This window comes from Rhinopithecus roxellana, chromosome 18, assembly GCF_007565055.1.
Source record: "Rhinopithecus roxellana isolate Shanxi Qingling chromosome 18, ASM756505v1, whole genome shotgun sequence".
Lineage (NCBI taxonomy): Eukaryota > Metazoa > Chordata > Mammalia > Primates > Cercopithecidae > Rhinopithecus > Rhinopithecus roxellana.
The window spans coordinates 60,154,841-60,171,854 of NC_044566.1; the positions used below are offsets into that span (position 1 = coordinate 60,154,841).

The 17,014-nt window shown below is 40.4% G+C and overlaps 1 protein-coding gene and 1 pseudogene across 2 annotated transcripts in view; both read right to left on the bottom strand.

Annotated features, from left to right (window-relative positions):
- The window catches only part of BRCA2 (BRCA2 DNA repair associated), a 96,679-nt gene that overhangs the window by 14,401 nt on the left and 65,264 nt on the right, over positions 1-17,014 (bottom strand). The window contains exons 19-25 of one of the 2 annotated variants that reach the window (XM_030922112.1): positions 15,280-15,435; positions 14,718-14,862; positions 10,172-10,237; positions 9,080-9,201; positions 6,394-6,592; positions 5,999-6,162; positions 5,767-5,905 (exon numbers count right to left, since the gene is read on the bottom strand). In XM_030922112.1, coding sequence (XP_030777972.1) covers positions 5,767-5,905; positions 5,999-6,162; positions 6,394-6,592; positions 9,080-9,201; positions 10,172-10,237; positions 14,718-14,862; positions 15,280-15,435 — 991 coding nt within the window. The remainder of the gene's footprint in view (positions 1-5,766; positions 5,906-5,998; positions 6,163-6,393; positions 6,593-9,079; positions 9,202-10,171; positions 10,238-14,717; positions 14,863-15,279; positions 15,436-17,014) is intronic. The other variant, XM_010367067.2, reaches the window with a different exon arrangement.
- On the bottom strand, positions 8-1,433 carry LOC104665293 (annotated as a pseudogene).

The window sequence follows — 17,014 nt, forward strand, 5'->3', positions numbered from 1 at the left end:
TGAGTGCCTAAGGACCTTGTCCCACAGAGTTCTAAAACTCAGCAGCCAGTCTCAGGGCCCGCTCATAGTACTCTAGAGATTCATTCATGTTTCCTTTCAATTTGTACAGAAACCTAAGGAGGCTTAAGCTTTCCAGATCTAACACATTTCTCTGAAGTTTCCTTAAAACCAATTTATCCAAAGAATTGACCCTTTTATCCCTTGAAAAAGATGCCTTTTCTATTTGTATTGCTTTTAAATAAGGGATAATTGCACTGACATCAGATTTCTTTTGAAATTCCTGAAATCTACCACAGTGCAAATATATGTCTTGCATTATTTCTTCTACCACTGGTTTCATGCATAACACTTTTTGAAAAGTGTCTTCAGCTTTTCTGTGATTGCTTGCTTCTACATACATTCCTGCCAGGTCTATACAGGCAACCTCAAATGTGGGCTTTTGTTCCACAGCAGATTGAAGATGAAATGTGGCTGATCTGATCATTTTGTCTACCTTTTCTCTGTTCTGCCGTCTAGGCTGCCTGTTGGTAGCTTCCTTCATTTGGATCTTTTGTGCCCTGTCACAAAGCCCTATATGGTGAGGCAGGAACGCAGAAGTGGGAGTTGCCTGCAAGGAGGTTTTTAAGAGCTCAAGAGCTTCATCCACAAATCCTTCTCTTCAGTAATGGCTGCATATCCAAAGACAAAGGTCTGCGTGGACATATTGGCCAGAGCTGCTTCAGTGCACTTTTCTCCTTCAGCTTCCTGTCCTTCATCCCGAAGCTTCAGGGCAAGGAGAACCTTACTATATGCATCATCTACATGTAGCCTGACAGCCTGCCTTAGGGTAGGCAAAGAAAATGACTTGCGATCCCCTGTTGCTAATTTAAAGCCATCCAGGTGGTGATGGCATACCCAGTGTTGAGTTCATGGTTTTCAGCATCCACTGACAGATCCTTTACAAAGCAGGCCTTGGCCTGTTCATAATTCTTTCCTCCACATTTCAGCAAGGCCCATTCTTCCTCACAGTCCATCTCTGGACATTCCACTCTGTAACAGAAAGGATTTGAAAACTTCTTGCAAATGTTCTCTACCTTGTCCAGGTAAGTCTGGGTTTCTGCCAGTCTGCCCATGTGGTAATACACCCAGGCAAAGTTGCCCCAGGTTACTAGACTTCTCACATCTAACTGATTGGCATGTTCTTTCTGGATTAAGTCTTCAGCTTCTTTCAAGTTCTCCAGCACTTCCTCATTCTGGCCTTTCAGGTGTTTCACATAGGCTAGTAGGTTGTGTATTCCCACACTGAATTTAGTGTCTAGAAACCCAATCTGGTCCAAGACTCTGTTTACCAAATCAAGCATTTCATCATCTTTAATTGATACCTCCCATGTAAAGTGACATCTTAACTGCTCCAGACTATCCTTGACCCGATGATCATCAGCATTTTTACTCATGGTTGCTGTGAACTAGGCAGCAGTTCTGTAGTGGTCTAGCCAGACTCCTCTGACATCTAGGCCTCCTCACTTTTTCTTCTCCCCCAACACCTTGCCTTGGGGCCAAGAGCTAATCTCGTGTTAGTCCCCATAACAAGCACAGGCTTCCCCATAAATATATACACCTGCTATATACACACAAAAATTAAAACATTTAAAAAAGGCAGCACAGGCTCTCGGTCATCCCAAATTCCCTGGATTCCGTTTCCAGGCTTTGGATGTGGCCTTTCTGGGCACCATCTCTCCTCCTACCTCTCCATCTCCTGGAATCCTTTCACTGGGGCCTCTGGAACTCAGTAAGATCTCCACTACCCTCACCCTTTCCTGCAGGTGCTCTCACTGCCGTCTTGTTGCAACAAACCTGATTCTTGTCTGCCGGCACAGTTGCCCTTGCAGACCTTGTGCTACTGGAGGCTGAGATGAGGCAGATGTCTTCCTCATGCTTCACTGCTGCTCCTCCCACTCTAAAAACACTCAGTTTCGAATCTCATGTTATCAGACTCTGTCATTCGTTACCGTTCCTTGCTACAGGCATCCATTGACCCCAGCTCACTCATTCCCTTTCATTTCTTGAAGATTTTAACTCATAACTCACTGTTATTCTGTCATCACAATGGTCTTGTGTCCTGGAAATTTCAGTAGCCTCACAGGCAATCCTTCCAACACTCTGTTGCTCCCAAGTTCCTTGTTTTCTTCTTAAATGGTCATGTCCTCTATTTTCCATTGGTAACTCACTCCAGTGGACATATCCAAGACTTTTATTTCCAATAACTCCATTTCCCCCAGAATCTCAATTTAAAGTACCTCCTTCTTCAACCACCTACCTTTGATCTGCCCAGTTCACTCCCTCTAAAACCCTAACTCAAACCCACTGGGGCCTACAATCAACTTTTCTTATCTCCTGTTCATTGATCCACATTCCTCTAATGTCTCTTCTTTGCTCTGCATTGTGTCCAAGGTCAATTATTTAGATCCTCCTTTTGCATATACCCCCAGATTCTTTGCCCTTCTTGCTTTGCATTACTTACCCAGCTAAACTACAGACTTGGTTAAATTCTCCTTTCCAACTACTTCATGCCCACACCATCAGAGCTGAACACGTCTGAAAAAATATCACACAACTACAATATATTCACGAACATTAAACCTCCAGTGGGCCCTGGCAGTCATGATGTACTTACTTAGCCCATTTACTCTACCACTTTCTTTTTTTTTTTTTTTTTGAGACAGTCTCGCTCTGTCACCCAGGCTGGAGTGCAGTGGCGCGATCTCGGCTCACTGCAAGCTCCGCTTCCTGGGTTCATGGCATTCTGCCTCAGCCTCCCGAGTAGCTGGGACTACAGGCGCCTGCCACCACGCCCAGCTAATTTTTGGTATTTTTAGTAGAGAAGGTGTTTCACTATGTTAGCCAGGATGGTCTCGATCTCCTGACCTCATGATCCACCTGCCTCGGCCTCCCAAAGTGTGGGGATTACAGGCGTGAGCCACCGCGCCTGACCCCCTTTTCTTCATTCCGACTCTCAGCTGATGATTTTGTGCCCTGTTTCAGCGAGGAAACAGAAGCAATCAAAAGAGGTCTGCCACAAGTTTCCTCTTGTATATCAACTCTTCCACTGGTATCTGTACCTACGTACTTTACTCTTTTTTCCTGTGATGACAGATGAACAGTCTCTACTGCTGGCTAAGGCCAATCTGAACAGAGCCTCTGGAGACCATAGCACATAGTATCTGAGAACAGTGCCCTACAGCTGTTCCTGCTTTGCTTCCATCTTGCATTTTTTACCTTCTTTATTGGATCTTTCTCATTAGCATACAGTATCTCATCAGTATGCTATTAGCACTTTCTTCTGAAAAAGCAAATGTTCTCTTGATCCCAATTCCCCTTCTGGCTACTGATTAATTTCTCTTCTTCTCTTAAAGCAAAAATCCTCGAAATACCTATATTCACTATCATTCCTCCTTTCCCTCCATTTCCTTTGCACCACTTCAGTCCACTGAAAGTGCTCCTCCACGGTGTTAAAGCCAATGATCAGTTCTTGGTCCTCACTTCATTATCAATTCTATGAAATAGCATTGGGCAGACTTAACCACTCTCACTACTCGACAATTTTTTTCTTCTCTTGGCTTTCAGCATACCTCATTCTTTCCAGCATTCCTCCAACCTCTCTGGCCATTCCTCTATTTCTTTTACTGATTCCTATATTGACATTTATATTTATATTTCCCTGCTTCTAAGTATAAAAAGCTTCAATCAGGTCTTCGATCTCTTCCCTCTCTATCTACTCCCATGCCCACAGTGACTTCATCCAGTCTCACGGCTTTAAATGTCCCCTGTATGGCCGGCCGGGCGCAGTGGCTCACGCCTGTAATCCCAGCACTTTGGGAGGTCGAGGCGGTGGATCACGAGGTCAGGAGATTGAGACCATCCTGGCTAACATGGTGAAACCCCAACTCTACTAAAAATACAAAAAAAATTAGCCAGGCGTGGTGGCGGGTGCCTGTAGTCCCAGCTACTCCAGAGGCTGAGGCAGAAGAATGGCGTGAACCCGGGAAGTGGAGCTTGCAGTGAGCCGAGATCGTGCCACTGCACTCCAGCCTGGCGACAGAGCAAGACTCCGTCTCAAAAAAAAAAAAAATGTCCCCTGTATGTTGATGACTCCCAAATTCATATTCAGCCATTCCTCTGAACAGACTCCTATGTAACCATCAAGCAGACGTTTCTACTTAAATTCCTAATAAGCATCTAAAACTTAACTGTCTAAAACTGAGCTCCTGAACTTCCCCAAATACTTGCTTTTCTTTCAGTCTTTCCTTCTAAGTGGCAGTTCCATTCTTCCCAATGCTCAGACCATCCTGCACTGTCCCCCTACCTTCAAAATACAACAATAATCTGACTGCTTCTCACCACTTACACTGCTTTTGTTTGGTTCATCTTCATCTTTTGCATAAGTGCTTGAAAGAGCCTCCAAATGGCTTGTTTGTACTCTTGCGCCCCCTACAGCCTATTCTCAACACAGCGGCCTGAATGATCCTGTGAAAACCTGTCAGACTGTGTCCCCCCACCTGGAATCTTCCTGTGACGTCCTGTCATCACAGGAAGTTACAGTTCACACAAGGACCCCTACACAACCTGGCTCTTCACTGCCTCTGTCCCTGGCTGTTACTTCTCACTCTCTGGTCTCTGCCAGTGCTCAACGGTACACTAGGCATGATCCTGCTGCACCACGACTTTTGTAATTGCCTGGAAAGCTCTTCCCCACATGGCCACATGCCTCACCTCACTCACTCAATTCCTTCAAGTTTCACTCAAATGTCAACCTTCCAGGGAGGTCTCTCTCCTCACCTCTCAATCTAAAATTACATCCCTCTCTCTTCCCTAACATTACCCTCCCACCCACTTAATCTTTTTTTTCTGAGCACTAAAAAAAACTATACACATTTATGTTACTTATTTCTTTGTTTGTACTCTCCCTCCCCCAACCTCATAATGTAAGCTCTATGAGGGTAGGGATTCTATCTGTTTTGTTAATTGCTATGTACCCAGCACTTAAAACAGTGTCTGGTACATAACAGTCATTAAATAAATATCAATGAATTAAATAAACAAAAGTTATCCACCTTCTATAATAACAATAAAATGTGTGAAAAGAGTCACCCAAATATGATCAAGACGAAATAAAATGGCATGGGAACAATGTGGCTTACTAATATAATATAGTCAAAGAAAACCCCACAAGCACTAAAACATAACTAACCAAACACAAACACATTTAAAAAATGAGAAAACTTAACAAAGCAAAAGAGAAAGAACAAAACTCCTAAGAAAACAAAACGTAACAAATAGAAGAAAACTCTTGAATTCTTCACAATAGGTTCATGCTGTTGAACTTAGTAAGACCATATATTCAATAAAATAAAAGCCTGACTCTGAGATAATAAACAGTCCTGTACAATGAGAAGTAGAGTGATGGCCAAAGCAATAAATTGAGGACATCAATATAACATCACAATGGGATAAACACATACATTAGAAATAGTAAGAAAACATAAATTGCAGAAAATAAAATTAAGGACAATTTCTATAAAATTAAGTAGCACAGACTGGGATGTAAACTGTTACCCCTGAAATAATACCGAATTGCTTTTCATTAAAAATCTGAGGTTCCAAGAGGCTTACTTTCAGATCACTAGCTAGCAAATTTGCCAACTGGTAGCTCCAACTAATCATAACAGATTTTAAAAGACAATGTTTTTCAAAAGAATAAACAAAAAAATTAAATACATTGTGCATTACCTGTTTTTTTCACAACAGAAACTACAAATCCTATTAGGTCCACCTCAGAACAAGAGGGCTGAAAGTTTGGATCTAAAAATTTGCTGAAGTGAAGGGGCTCCCGTGGCTGGTAAACCTGAAATAAAATTTCATCTGAAACCTACAGGAAACAAAACAAAAATTCAATATATGGAGATTTCATAAACTAACAAGCACTTATCAAAACCGAAAAATCACACTGAAAGGTTTGTACCGGTAGTTGTTGATACTGAGTTTTTTTTGTCGCTGCTAACTGGATGTTAGCTCTTCCAGATTTACTTTTAGATTTTGAAGTTGCAAGATGATAAATTCTATATCTCTTTCCTTCTGTTAACAGAGAATATAAATCTGATGATGGACGCCAAATACTCAAAATAACTGTTTAGAGAAAGATGAGAAAGACACAATGGAAGAAGTGATTATCATTTAAATTTTTGTTTCAAAATAAATACAGATCATCTTTTATATTGTCTCTTTGTAGGCGTTGGTGGTTTTTGCTTCTCTGTTATAAACTAACTTTATACTTTATCTGGATTTATAATCATTTTGTTAGTAAGGCCATTTTTTAACTTAATAAAACTGATAAAAACAAAGCATTTACACACTCACCTGAATCTTTTTCTTTTTTTGAATAGCTTACAATACGCAACTTCCACATGGTTGTGACATCTCTTGATAAACCTTGTTCCTTTTGTTCAGCAGATTCCATGGCCTTCCTGATTTCCAACTGGATCTGAGCTTGTTTCTTATCATTCAACATTTGCCTGTGATTATTCAAGGCTTTTAACTGCTCTTCACTGAAAGAACCCTGTGACCATTTAAGATATTGGAATAAAAAGCAATTAAAACAAAAAAGTCCCATCATTGTAACTGGATCGCTTTAAACGGGACAAATACAACAAAATTAGAGCTCATCTTCAGGGTGTGGTTAATGTAATCAGTTTCTCACATAGTATTCTCAGGTGCCTCAAACTGTTAATAATTCTGTTTCCCTAAGGCAAAAATGATCCTCCAATTATAAATATACTCTAATAATCATAATCATCACCAGCTGCATTACAGATGGCTAACATTTGAATGCTCATTATTTTGAGAAATAGATTTATGTGTAGTAAATGTACTAATTCATTTAATCTTCACAACAATCCATGAGGTAGGTAATATCACTGTTTCCATGTTGTAGGTAAAACTGAGGCACAAAGAGAACAACTAATTTGCACAAACCACATAGGCAGAGGTTGGCCCCAGAACTCTGATTCTTAGCCCTGGGAGTATAATTTCATTAACTGTTAAATAGTAGACACAATTTAAAACAGATATGTACTAAACATACTTTTATGTTTGCCTCTACACTTCTGTCCTACTCACTTTAGCAAATTTCTACCTGTACCTCTTGGGAATCTTGACCCAGTGTAACAAAAATAAACAGACAAATCAATAAACAAATAAAACAGGAAATGGAATTTAGACATGTAACATATCAGACTGCTGCTACACTTTAGGATATTATACATCTTAATATCCTAATCTATACTGGGAAGGGAGACTATCCAATCTCTGTATCTTATGGAGGTATAGAGATTCTAAATATGCAGGCAGTGTTTAAACCATTTTGTTGTAAAACCTGATTTCAGAAGGCCAACATTCAACATTGTTACTGAAAACAAATTCTAACAGGACTGTTTTAAAAATGGATGCCTATGTTCTCCTCAAAGAATTACAAAGATAACTTTAAAAAAGTAAAATCTCATAGACTCATAGGCACTTAGAACCCTAAAGATAACCTACTCTTAGGTTTTCCCTTGATAGAAGGTGGAAATGAAGTCCTAAGAAATACATTACTTGTCCAGTTACAGAGTGGCTGGGCAAGGCCCTACTCCAACTCTTATTCTGCTCCCTTATGTCCAGACAAAAAAAATTGTTAAATTCTGTGGATGAAATTAAAGCTGTCTTCATGATGATACATAGAATGCACAAGCTTTGACAAATAATATTATAAAAGATAGAGGCAAATAATTTTTCAAGAAAGAATCATAAAGCCTTCGTTTTCAGACCTGCAGCAAGTATACTCACAAATTTTAAAACTGGACTCACTTCTCACAGGGAGAACCCAAATTGTAACATTTCAGAACAGGAGGGAATTTTACTCAGTACAGCACTGCTTACATTACTGATGAAATATTGTTTATTTTGTAGTCCCACTATTTAAGAAATTCAAGGCTATATTCACAAGATTTATTAAGTCATGAAATAAATGAAATTAATCAATTAACAACCAGTAGTTTTGGTAAAATATTTGCTCCTTCCTATCTAACAAACTAATCTTAGAATTTGAATTTTTTTAGGTATCTAACGTCTAAATATTTAGGAGGTAGCTTAATATATAAAATTATGTTCTAATAATAGTAACTAACATTTATATGGAACTTTTATATAGATTATTTATTTGATCCTAAAACAATATTTTATGCCCATTTAATAGCTTTTTTTTTGAGACGGAGTTTTGCTCTTGTTGCCCAGGCTGGAGTGCAATGGCATGACCTAGGCTCACTGCAACCTCTGCCTCTCGGATTCAAGCAATTCTCCTGTCTCAGCCTCCCGAGTAGCTGGGATCATAGGCATAAGCACCACGCCTGGTTAATTTTGTATTTTTAGTAGAGACGGGGTTTCACCATGTTGGCCAGGCTGGTCACGAACTCCCGACCTCAGGTATTCTGCCCGCCTCGGCCTCCCAAAATGCTGAGATTACAGGCGTGAGCCACCGTGCCCGGCCAGCTATTTTATTCTCATTTACTTTGTTAATCAAATGAGAGTGCCACGATTCTAAAGCCTATGCTACTTCTAACAATTTAGAGCTTCTGAAACATTTCCACCGAAGTACCCTTAGGGTAGAGGATTATCAAGTACACTCCAGATAGGACTTGAGAAACAGCTAAGAACATGGAAACTAAGCCATTACTTTGCAGATATTTGTTTTATCTTAAAAATAAAAATGTTTTTTTGCTTCAGAGTACAGGAGAGACAAAAATAAAACAAACAAGTTTTGCCTGTATTTTAAACCAAATTTATTTAATATATAAAATTCTAGAACCCTCCCATCCTCTACTTGGTATAGAGTTGAAAACGTACCACCACACTGGTTTGGCACATCACTGAAAATTCCAGAAATGTACACATCCCTTTTGAGAAATGCAGTATTTCAACATACTCCTTCCCGTGATGGCCAGAGAGTCTAAAATAGCTTCCCACTTTGAATAATCATCAAGCCTCATTATATGTCCTGTTACTCTCTCACCTCAAGGTAAGCTGGGTCTGCTGCATTCTTCACTGCTTCGTAAAGCTCTGCACCATCTTGCAGAGCACGAACTTGCTGTCTTGTTAGTGCATGTGATGGTAAATATGGTTTTGTTGTGTTTTCTAAGAAAAAAAAAAGGATCATTAATTCACTAAACTGTAAATTTAAAGCAACTAAAACTAAAGAATCAAGCATAAAACACCCACAGAAGGGAGGTTTAAAAATAAGAAACTATATATCTGCTAAAAGTTTTTTCTCTTTTTTTTTTTTTTGAGACAGGGTCTCAACTTGTCACCCAAGTTGGAGTGCAGTGGTGTGATCTTGGCTCATTGCAACCTCTGTCTCCTAGGTTCAAGTGATTCTCCTGTCTCAGCCTCCCGAGTAGCTGGGATTACAGGCACAGGCCAACACGCCCGGCTAATTTTTGCATTTTTGGTAGAGACAGAGTTTCACTATATTGGCCAGGCTGGTCTCAAACTCCTGACCACAACTGATCCACCCACCTTGGACTCCCAAACTGTTGGGATTATAGATGTGATCCACGACACCCGGCCTGCTGTAAGTTTTCTAGGAAATTTTGAAACTAGTGTACTCATGGTTTAAAAAAAAAAAAAAAAAAAAGTCATACAGAGTTTAATTACAGTAATATGTGAGTTAAGCATAGGTACATTTGTTTTAATGTATTTCACTTTACTGAGTTTCACAGATACTGCATTTTTTTTTTTTAAACACAAATTGAAGGTTTGTGGAAACTATGTTGAGGAAGCCTATTGGTGCCATTTTTGCAACAGTATGTGCTCACTTCACGTTTCTGTCACAGAGCTCTGACAGAGATGTATAGAGTGATTAATGTTATTTTCATGCCTCCTAACACAATATCCATTCTGTGGCCCATGGATCATGGAGTCATTTCAACTTTCAAGTCTTATTATTTAAGAAACATGTCTTATAAAGAATAGCTGCTATAGTGATTTCTCCGATAGGTACGGGTAAAGTGAATTGAAACCTTTCAGAAACGATTCACCATTCTAGATACCATTAAGAACATTAGTGTTTCATGGGAAGACAAAATATCAACAATAACAAGTTTACCAGAAGTTGATTCCAACCCTCGTGGATGACTTTGGAGTAGGTTCAAGACTTCAATGGAGGAAGTAACTGCATACGTGGTGGAAATAGCAAGAGAACTAGAATTAGAAGTAAAGCTTGAAGATGTGACTGAATTACCGCAATGTCACATTAAAACTTAAATGATGAGGAGCTTCATAAATCTCATCTTGAACTGTAATCCTCACGTCGAGGGACGGACCTGGTGGGAGGTGACTGGATCACGGGGGCAGTTTCCCTCATGCTGTTCCGTGATAGTGAGGGAGTTCTCAAGAGATCTGATGGCTTAAAAGTGAGAGTTCCCCCGTACTCTCTTTCCTGCCACCCTGTGAAGAAGGTACTTGCTTCTCCTTAATCTTCCACTACGATGGTAAGTTTCCTGAGGCCTCCCCAGCCATGTGGAACTGTGAATCAATTAAACCTTTTTCCTTTACAAATTACCCAGTCTCAGGTATTTTTATAGCAGTATGAGGATGAACTAATAAAGAGAATTGGTACCAGGAGTGGGGTACTGCTATAACAATAACCTGAAAATGTGGAAGTGACTTTGTAACTAGATAACAGGCAGAGACTGGAACAGTTTGGAGGGCTTGGAAGAAGACAGGAAGATGTGGGAAAGTCTGGAACTCCCTAGAGACTTGTTGAATGGTTTTGACCAAAATTCTGACAGTGATATGGACAATGAAGTCAGGCTGAGGTGATCTCAGATGGAGATGAGGATCTCATTGGGAACTGAAGCAAAGGTCACTTTTGCTATGCTTTAGAGCAAAGAGACTAGTGGCATTTTGCCCCTTCGCTAGAGATCCATGGAATGTAGAACTTGAGAGAGATGATTTAGGGTATCCTGTGGAAGAAATTTCTAAGCAGCAAAGTGTTCAAGGTGTGATGTGGTTTTTTCTAGAAACACACAGTCACACGTGTTCACAAAGAGACGGTTTGAAATTGGAACTTATATTTAAAAGGGAAGCAGAGCATAAAAGTTTGGAAAATCTGCAGCCCGACCATGAAATAGAAAAGAAAAATCCATTTCCTGGGAAAGAATTCAAGCCATCTGCAGAAGTTTGCATAAGTAACAAGGAGACAAATGTTAATAGCCAAGACAATGGAGACAGTGTCTCCAAGGCATGTCAGAGATCTTCGCAGCAGGCCCTTCTATCACAGGCCTGGAGACCTAGGAGGGAAAAATGGTTTTGTGTGCTGGGCCCAAGGCCCCACTGCTCTGTGCAGCCATGGGACATGGCACCCTGCATCCCACTTGCTCTAGCTCCAGCCATTGATAAAAACGGTCAAGGTACAGATCAGGCCATTGCTTGAGACGGTGCAAGCCCCAAGCCTTGGTGGCCTCCATGTGGTGTTGGGCCTGTGAGTGTGCAGAAGACAAGAGGTGAGCTGTGGGAGCCTCTGCCTAGATTTCAGAGGATGTATGGAAGTGCCAGGATGTCCACGCAGTAGTCTGCTGCTGGGGCAGAGACCTCAGAGAACCTCTGTTAGCACAGTATGAGAGGGAAATTGGGAGGGAAATATGGGGTTGGAGCCACCCCACAGAGTCCTCACTGGGGAACTGCCCAGTGGAGCTGTGAGAAGAGGGCCATCATCCTCCACTGACAGCCTGCACTGTGTGGCTGTCACTCAATGGCAGCCCATGAAAGCAGATGCAGGGGCTGTAGCCTGCAGAGCCAAAGGGGCAGAGCTGCCCAAGGCCGTGGGAGACCATCCCTTATTCAGCATGCCCTGGATGTAAGACATGGAGTCAAAGGAGATTTTAGAGCTTTAATGACTGGCCTGGGTGCGATGGCTCACTTGAGGCTAGGAGTTTATTTTTTTATTTTATTATTTATTTATTTATTTATTTTTGAGACAGAATCTTGCTTTGTTGCCCAGGCTGGAGTGTAGTGGTGCGATTTTGGCTCACTGCAACCTCCGCCTCCCAGGTTCAAGCGATTCTCCTGCCTCAGCCTCCCAAGTAGCTGGGATTACAGATGCGTGCCACCACGCCCAGCTAATTTTTGTATTTTTCGTAGAAACAGGGTTTCACCATGTTGGCCAGGCTGGTCTTGAACTCCTGACCTCATGATCTGCCCACCTTAGCCTCCCAAAGTGGTGGGATTACAAGCGTGAGACACCACACCCAGCGAGGCTAGGAGTTTAAGACCAGCCTGGCCAACATGGCGAAACCCCATCTCTACTAAAAATACAAAAATTAGCTGGGCATGGTGGTGTACACCTGCAATCCCAGCTACTTGGGAGGCTGAGGCATGAGAATTGCTTGAAACAGGAGGCAGAGGCTGCAGTGAGCCAATATCTCTCCACTGCACTCTAGCCTGGACAACAGAGCAAGACCCTGTCTCAAAAAGAAAAAAAAAAGATTCAATGATTTCCTGGCTAGATTTCAGACTTGCATGCAGACTGTAGTTCGTCTGTTTTGGCCAATTTCTCCCACTTGAGATGGGAGCATTTACCCAATACCTGTACCCCCATTGTATCTTTTTTTTTTTGAGACGGAGTCTTGTTCTGTCACCCAGGCTGGAGTGCTGTGGCCGGATCTCAGCTCACTGCAAGCTCCGCCTCCCGGGTTCACGCCATTCTCCTGCCTCAGCCTCACAGGTAGCTGGGACTACAGGCGCCGCCACCTCACCCGGCTAGTTTTTTGTAGTTTTTAGTAGAGACGGGGTTTCACCGTGTTAGCCAGGATGGCCTTGATCTCCTGACCTCGTGATCCGCCGGTCTCGGCCTCCCAAAGTGCTGGGATTACAGGCTTGAGCCACCGCTCCCGGCCACCGCCACTGTATCTTGGAAGTAATGAATTTGCTTTTGATTTTACAGGCTCATAGATGGAAGAGATTTGTCTTGTCTCAGATGAAGACTTTGGACTTTAATTTTTGAGTTAATGCTGGAATTAGTTAAGAATTTCAGGGACTGTTGGGAAGGCATGATTGGTTTTGAAATGTAGAAAGGACATGAGATTTGGGAGAGTCCGGGGCAGAATGATATGGTTTGGCTCTGTGTCCCTACCCAAATCTCATCTCAAATTGTAATCCCCATGTGTTGACGGAGAGATCTGGTGGTAGGTGACTGGATCATGGGGGTGGTTTCCCCCATGCTATTCTTGTGCTAGTGAGGGAGTTCTCACGAGATCTCATGGCTTAAAAGTGGCAGTTTACCCTGCACTCTCTCTTCTGCCACCTTATGAAAAAGGTATTTGTTTCTCCTTTGCCTTCTGCCATGATTGTAAGTTTCCTGAGGCCTCCTCAGCCAAGTGGAACTGTGAGTCAATTAAGCTTCTTTCCTTTAGAAATTACCCAGTCTCAGGTATTCCTTATAGCAGTGTGAGAACAGATTAATACAGAGCTGCTTCTTATGGATGAGCAAAGAAAGTAGTTTCTTGAGAAGGAATCTACTCCTCGTGAAGGTGCTGTGAATATTGTTGAAATGACAACAAAGGATTTAGAATATTACATAATACTCTGATAAAGCAGAGTTTGATATAATTGACTCAAATTATGAAAGCAGTTCTACCATGGATAAAATGCTATCAAACAGCATTGCATGCTACAGAGAAATCTTTCATGAAAGGAAAAGTCAATCAATGTTGCAAATGCCCTTGTCTTATTTTAAGAAATTGCCACAACCGCCCCAACCTTCAGCAACTACCACTCTGATCATTCAGCAGGCATCAACATCGAGGAAAGATCCTCCACCAGCAAAAATATTACAACTCACTGAAAGCTCAGATGATCATTAGCATTTCTTAGCAATAAAGTATATTAAGGTATGTGCATTTTTCTTTAAGACACAATGCTACTACCACACATTTAAGAGATTACGCTATAGTGTAAACATTACTTTTTATATTTATGCTCTGGGAAGCCAAAATATTCATGTGATGTGCTCTACTGTAATATTTGCTTTACTGTGGTGGTCTATAATCAAATCCACAGTATCTCTGAGGTATGCCTGTAAATGATTTCATAATCACTTATTTATGAAAATAGTATGATCTAGTGATAATTTTAAGCAAATAGAATATAAGGAGCAATATTTCTGCAGATAACTATGGAACGATAAGTTCTATAGAACATGTTATATCTGCTATATAAATCATGAGGAAATGAAGAACATAAAATCTTCAGCAACAACAAAAGGGAGATATGAAAAAATAAAATTTATGTCATATAAACATAAAAACACCACGATTTTTAATATTAAAATTGACACCACAATAGGTCCTAGTTCCAGGCATCATAACACATGAAAACTAATAACTACAATGACAAAAATGCCAAAGTCACATAATATAGGTAAGAATTCAGGAAAAATATTACAAATGGCTTAGGGAAAAATAATCTGGTATTTCTGCCCTTTATTGCTATCCTTTCTCTAATACCAAAAAAGAATACTCCAGATACTAAAATATAGTCAATTTATTACTCAAAATAAAAACAATTTACTCATTAAAAATGTTAAATTGAAAGTCTCTAAAACTTTGTTCTTATATTAGAAATAAAAATGTGTACCATATAACTCATTTTACCTTCATGTTCTTCAAATTCCTCTTGAATTTTAGTGAATAAGGCTTCCAGTCTCTTTTGTTGGGCCTCCACATATTTTGCTGCTTCCTTTTCTTCCTCTCTTTCATTGCGAAATATGTATAATCCAGATGATGTCTTCTCCATCCACTGTAACAATGTGTTACACACACCAAAAAAGTCATATATATAACTTTCAAATTAATTGTATCAGGTCAGGCATGATGGCTCACGCCTGTAATCCCAGAATTTTGGGAGACTGAGGTTAGTGGATCACCTGAGGTCAGGAGTTTGAGATCAGCCTGACCAATATGGTGAAACTCCGTCTCTACCAAAAATACAAAATTATCTGGGTGGGGTGGCGCATGCCTGTAATCTCAGCTACTTGAGAGAGTGAGGGAGGAGAATCACTTGAACCCAGGAGGTGGAGGTTGCAGTGAGCCAAGATCACGCCATTGCACTCCAGCCGGGGCAAGAGACCGAAACTCCGTCACAAACAAACAAACAAACAAAAAAATAAAGTTTATCAAAAGAAAGAAATATATAAGTTTCAAGAATATATCATACCTGTATAGGGTATGCTCTTTGAATAATTACATCAACACAACCAACATTTCCTCCATCACTGAAAAGTGATGATAAGGGCAGAGGAAAAGGTCTAGGGTCAGGAAAGAATCCAAGTTTGGTATACCAGCGAGCAGGCCGAGTACTGTTAGCAGAAATCTGGACAAATTAATAAATATATGGATTTAGGAGTTAAATATGTATTCAACTCTATTACAGATATCATAAGTTTTCATTCTTTTAGAACTGCCTTAAAAATATTCACTTTAAAAAGTCTTAGGAAGATTAGTAAGACAGTAAGTAAAAAATGTATCAAAGTGAAAATATTTTCAAAACAGAGTACTTCTCAAACATATTGTTTATACTGCTACAAGTTTTTAATGCTATTTAAGTGTTTCTATTAGAAAACAGATAAAAGGAACTTCAATTTAAACATAATAGTTTAAAATACACTTATTCACCCAAGCTTCCTCAAAAAACCTACATGGACAAAGGCAACTAGAGAGAATAAGAAGTGAGGCATCACCAAAATTTTGGAAGCTAAGAATTTATGGAATGAGTAAATGACAAAGCAGCCTGAGAATGATTATGGTTAACACAAAGAGCAAATATTCATTGAACACTTACTAAGGTACCTGGCATAGTGTTAAGCACTTTACGTATATTAACAATTAATCTTTGGCCAGGCAAGGTGGCTCACGCCTGTAATCCCAACACTTTGGGAGGCTGAGGCAGGTGCATCACCTGAGGTCAGGAGTTCGAGATCAGCCTGGCCAATATGGTGAAACCCTGTCTCTACTTAAAAAAAAAAAAAAAAGTAGCCAGGTGAGGTGGTGGGCGCCTGTAATCCCAGCTACTCGGGAGGCTGAGGCAGCAGAACTGCTTGAACCTGGAGGCAGAGGGTGCAGTGAGCTGAGATTGTGCCACTGCACTCCAGCCTGGGTGACAGAGTGCACCTCCGTCTCCAACAAAAATAAATAAATAAAAGAAAAAGAAAAATTTTCTTCACAATAATCCTAAGACTCATCTCCATTTTACAGATGACGATAAAACTAAAGTGCATGTGAGAAACTATACAACTTGCCCAAGGTTATTCAGCCACCAAACTTGCTGTAAGGAGTTAATATGAAACAAAATAATTAAAGGAAAACACGCAGAAATTGGAGGCAACAGGTACTTGTGAAGGCTGGAGCATATGGTGGGGCTGAAAATAGGAAAAAATGGTTGACATTTTGTACAAAAGTAGTTGAAACACCAGATTTTCCTTCCTATCCCAAGTAGCCAGGTGGCTGTCCCTCCCTCATACTAAAAAAGAACCCAGGACCCTATTCTTGCTGCAGCATTAAAAAAAAAAAAAAAAAGAAATGCAGGAGACTTTACTTTCTGGAGGGCTGAACCATACATACCGTGGACTCTGGAACACTGAGCAGACGCAGCCAGGGTGGGGGTGAGATGCTATTATTGAAAACAAAACTGAAATAAAATTTTTATGCTGAAAATGACTCTCCCTATTAATTTCCTTACTCTGCTCAATTCTCGGAACAGTCACTGATATTTGAGGGTCTCCTAGTTAACTAAATCACCACATTACTACCCTATGAGCTGACAAGCCTCACCACACATACAACTTGTGGATCAGTCAATGATCACCATTAAGGAAAGTCTCTAACCTGAGAGACTCAAACAGAGAAAGGTTTTCATTAAAAAAAAAAAAAAAAAAAAAAAAAAAAATGCAGGA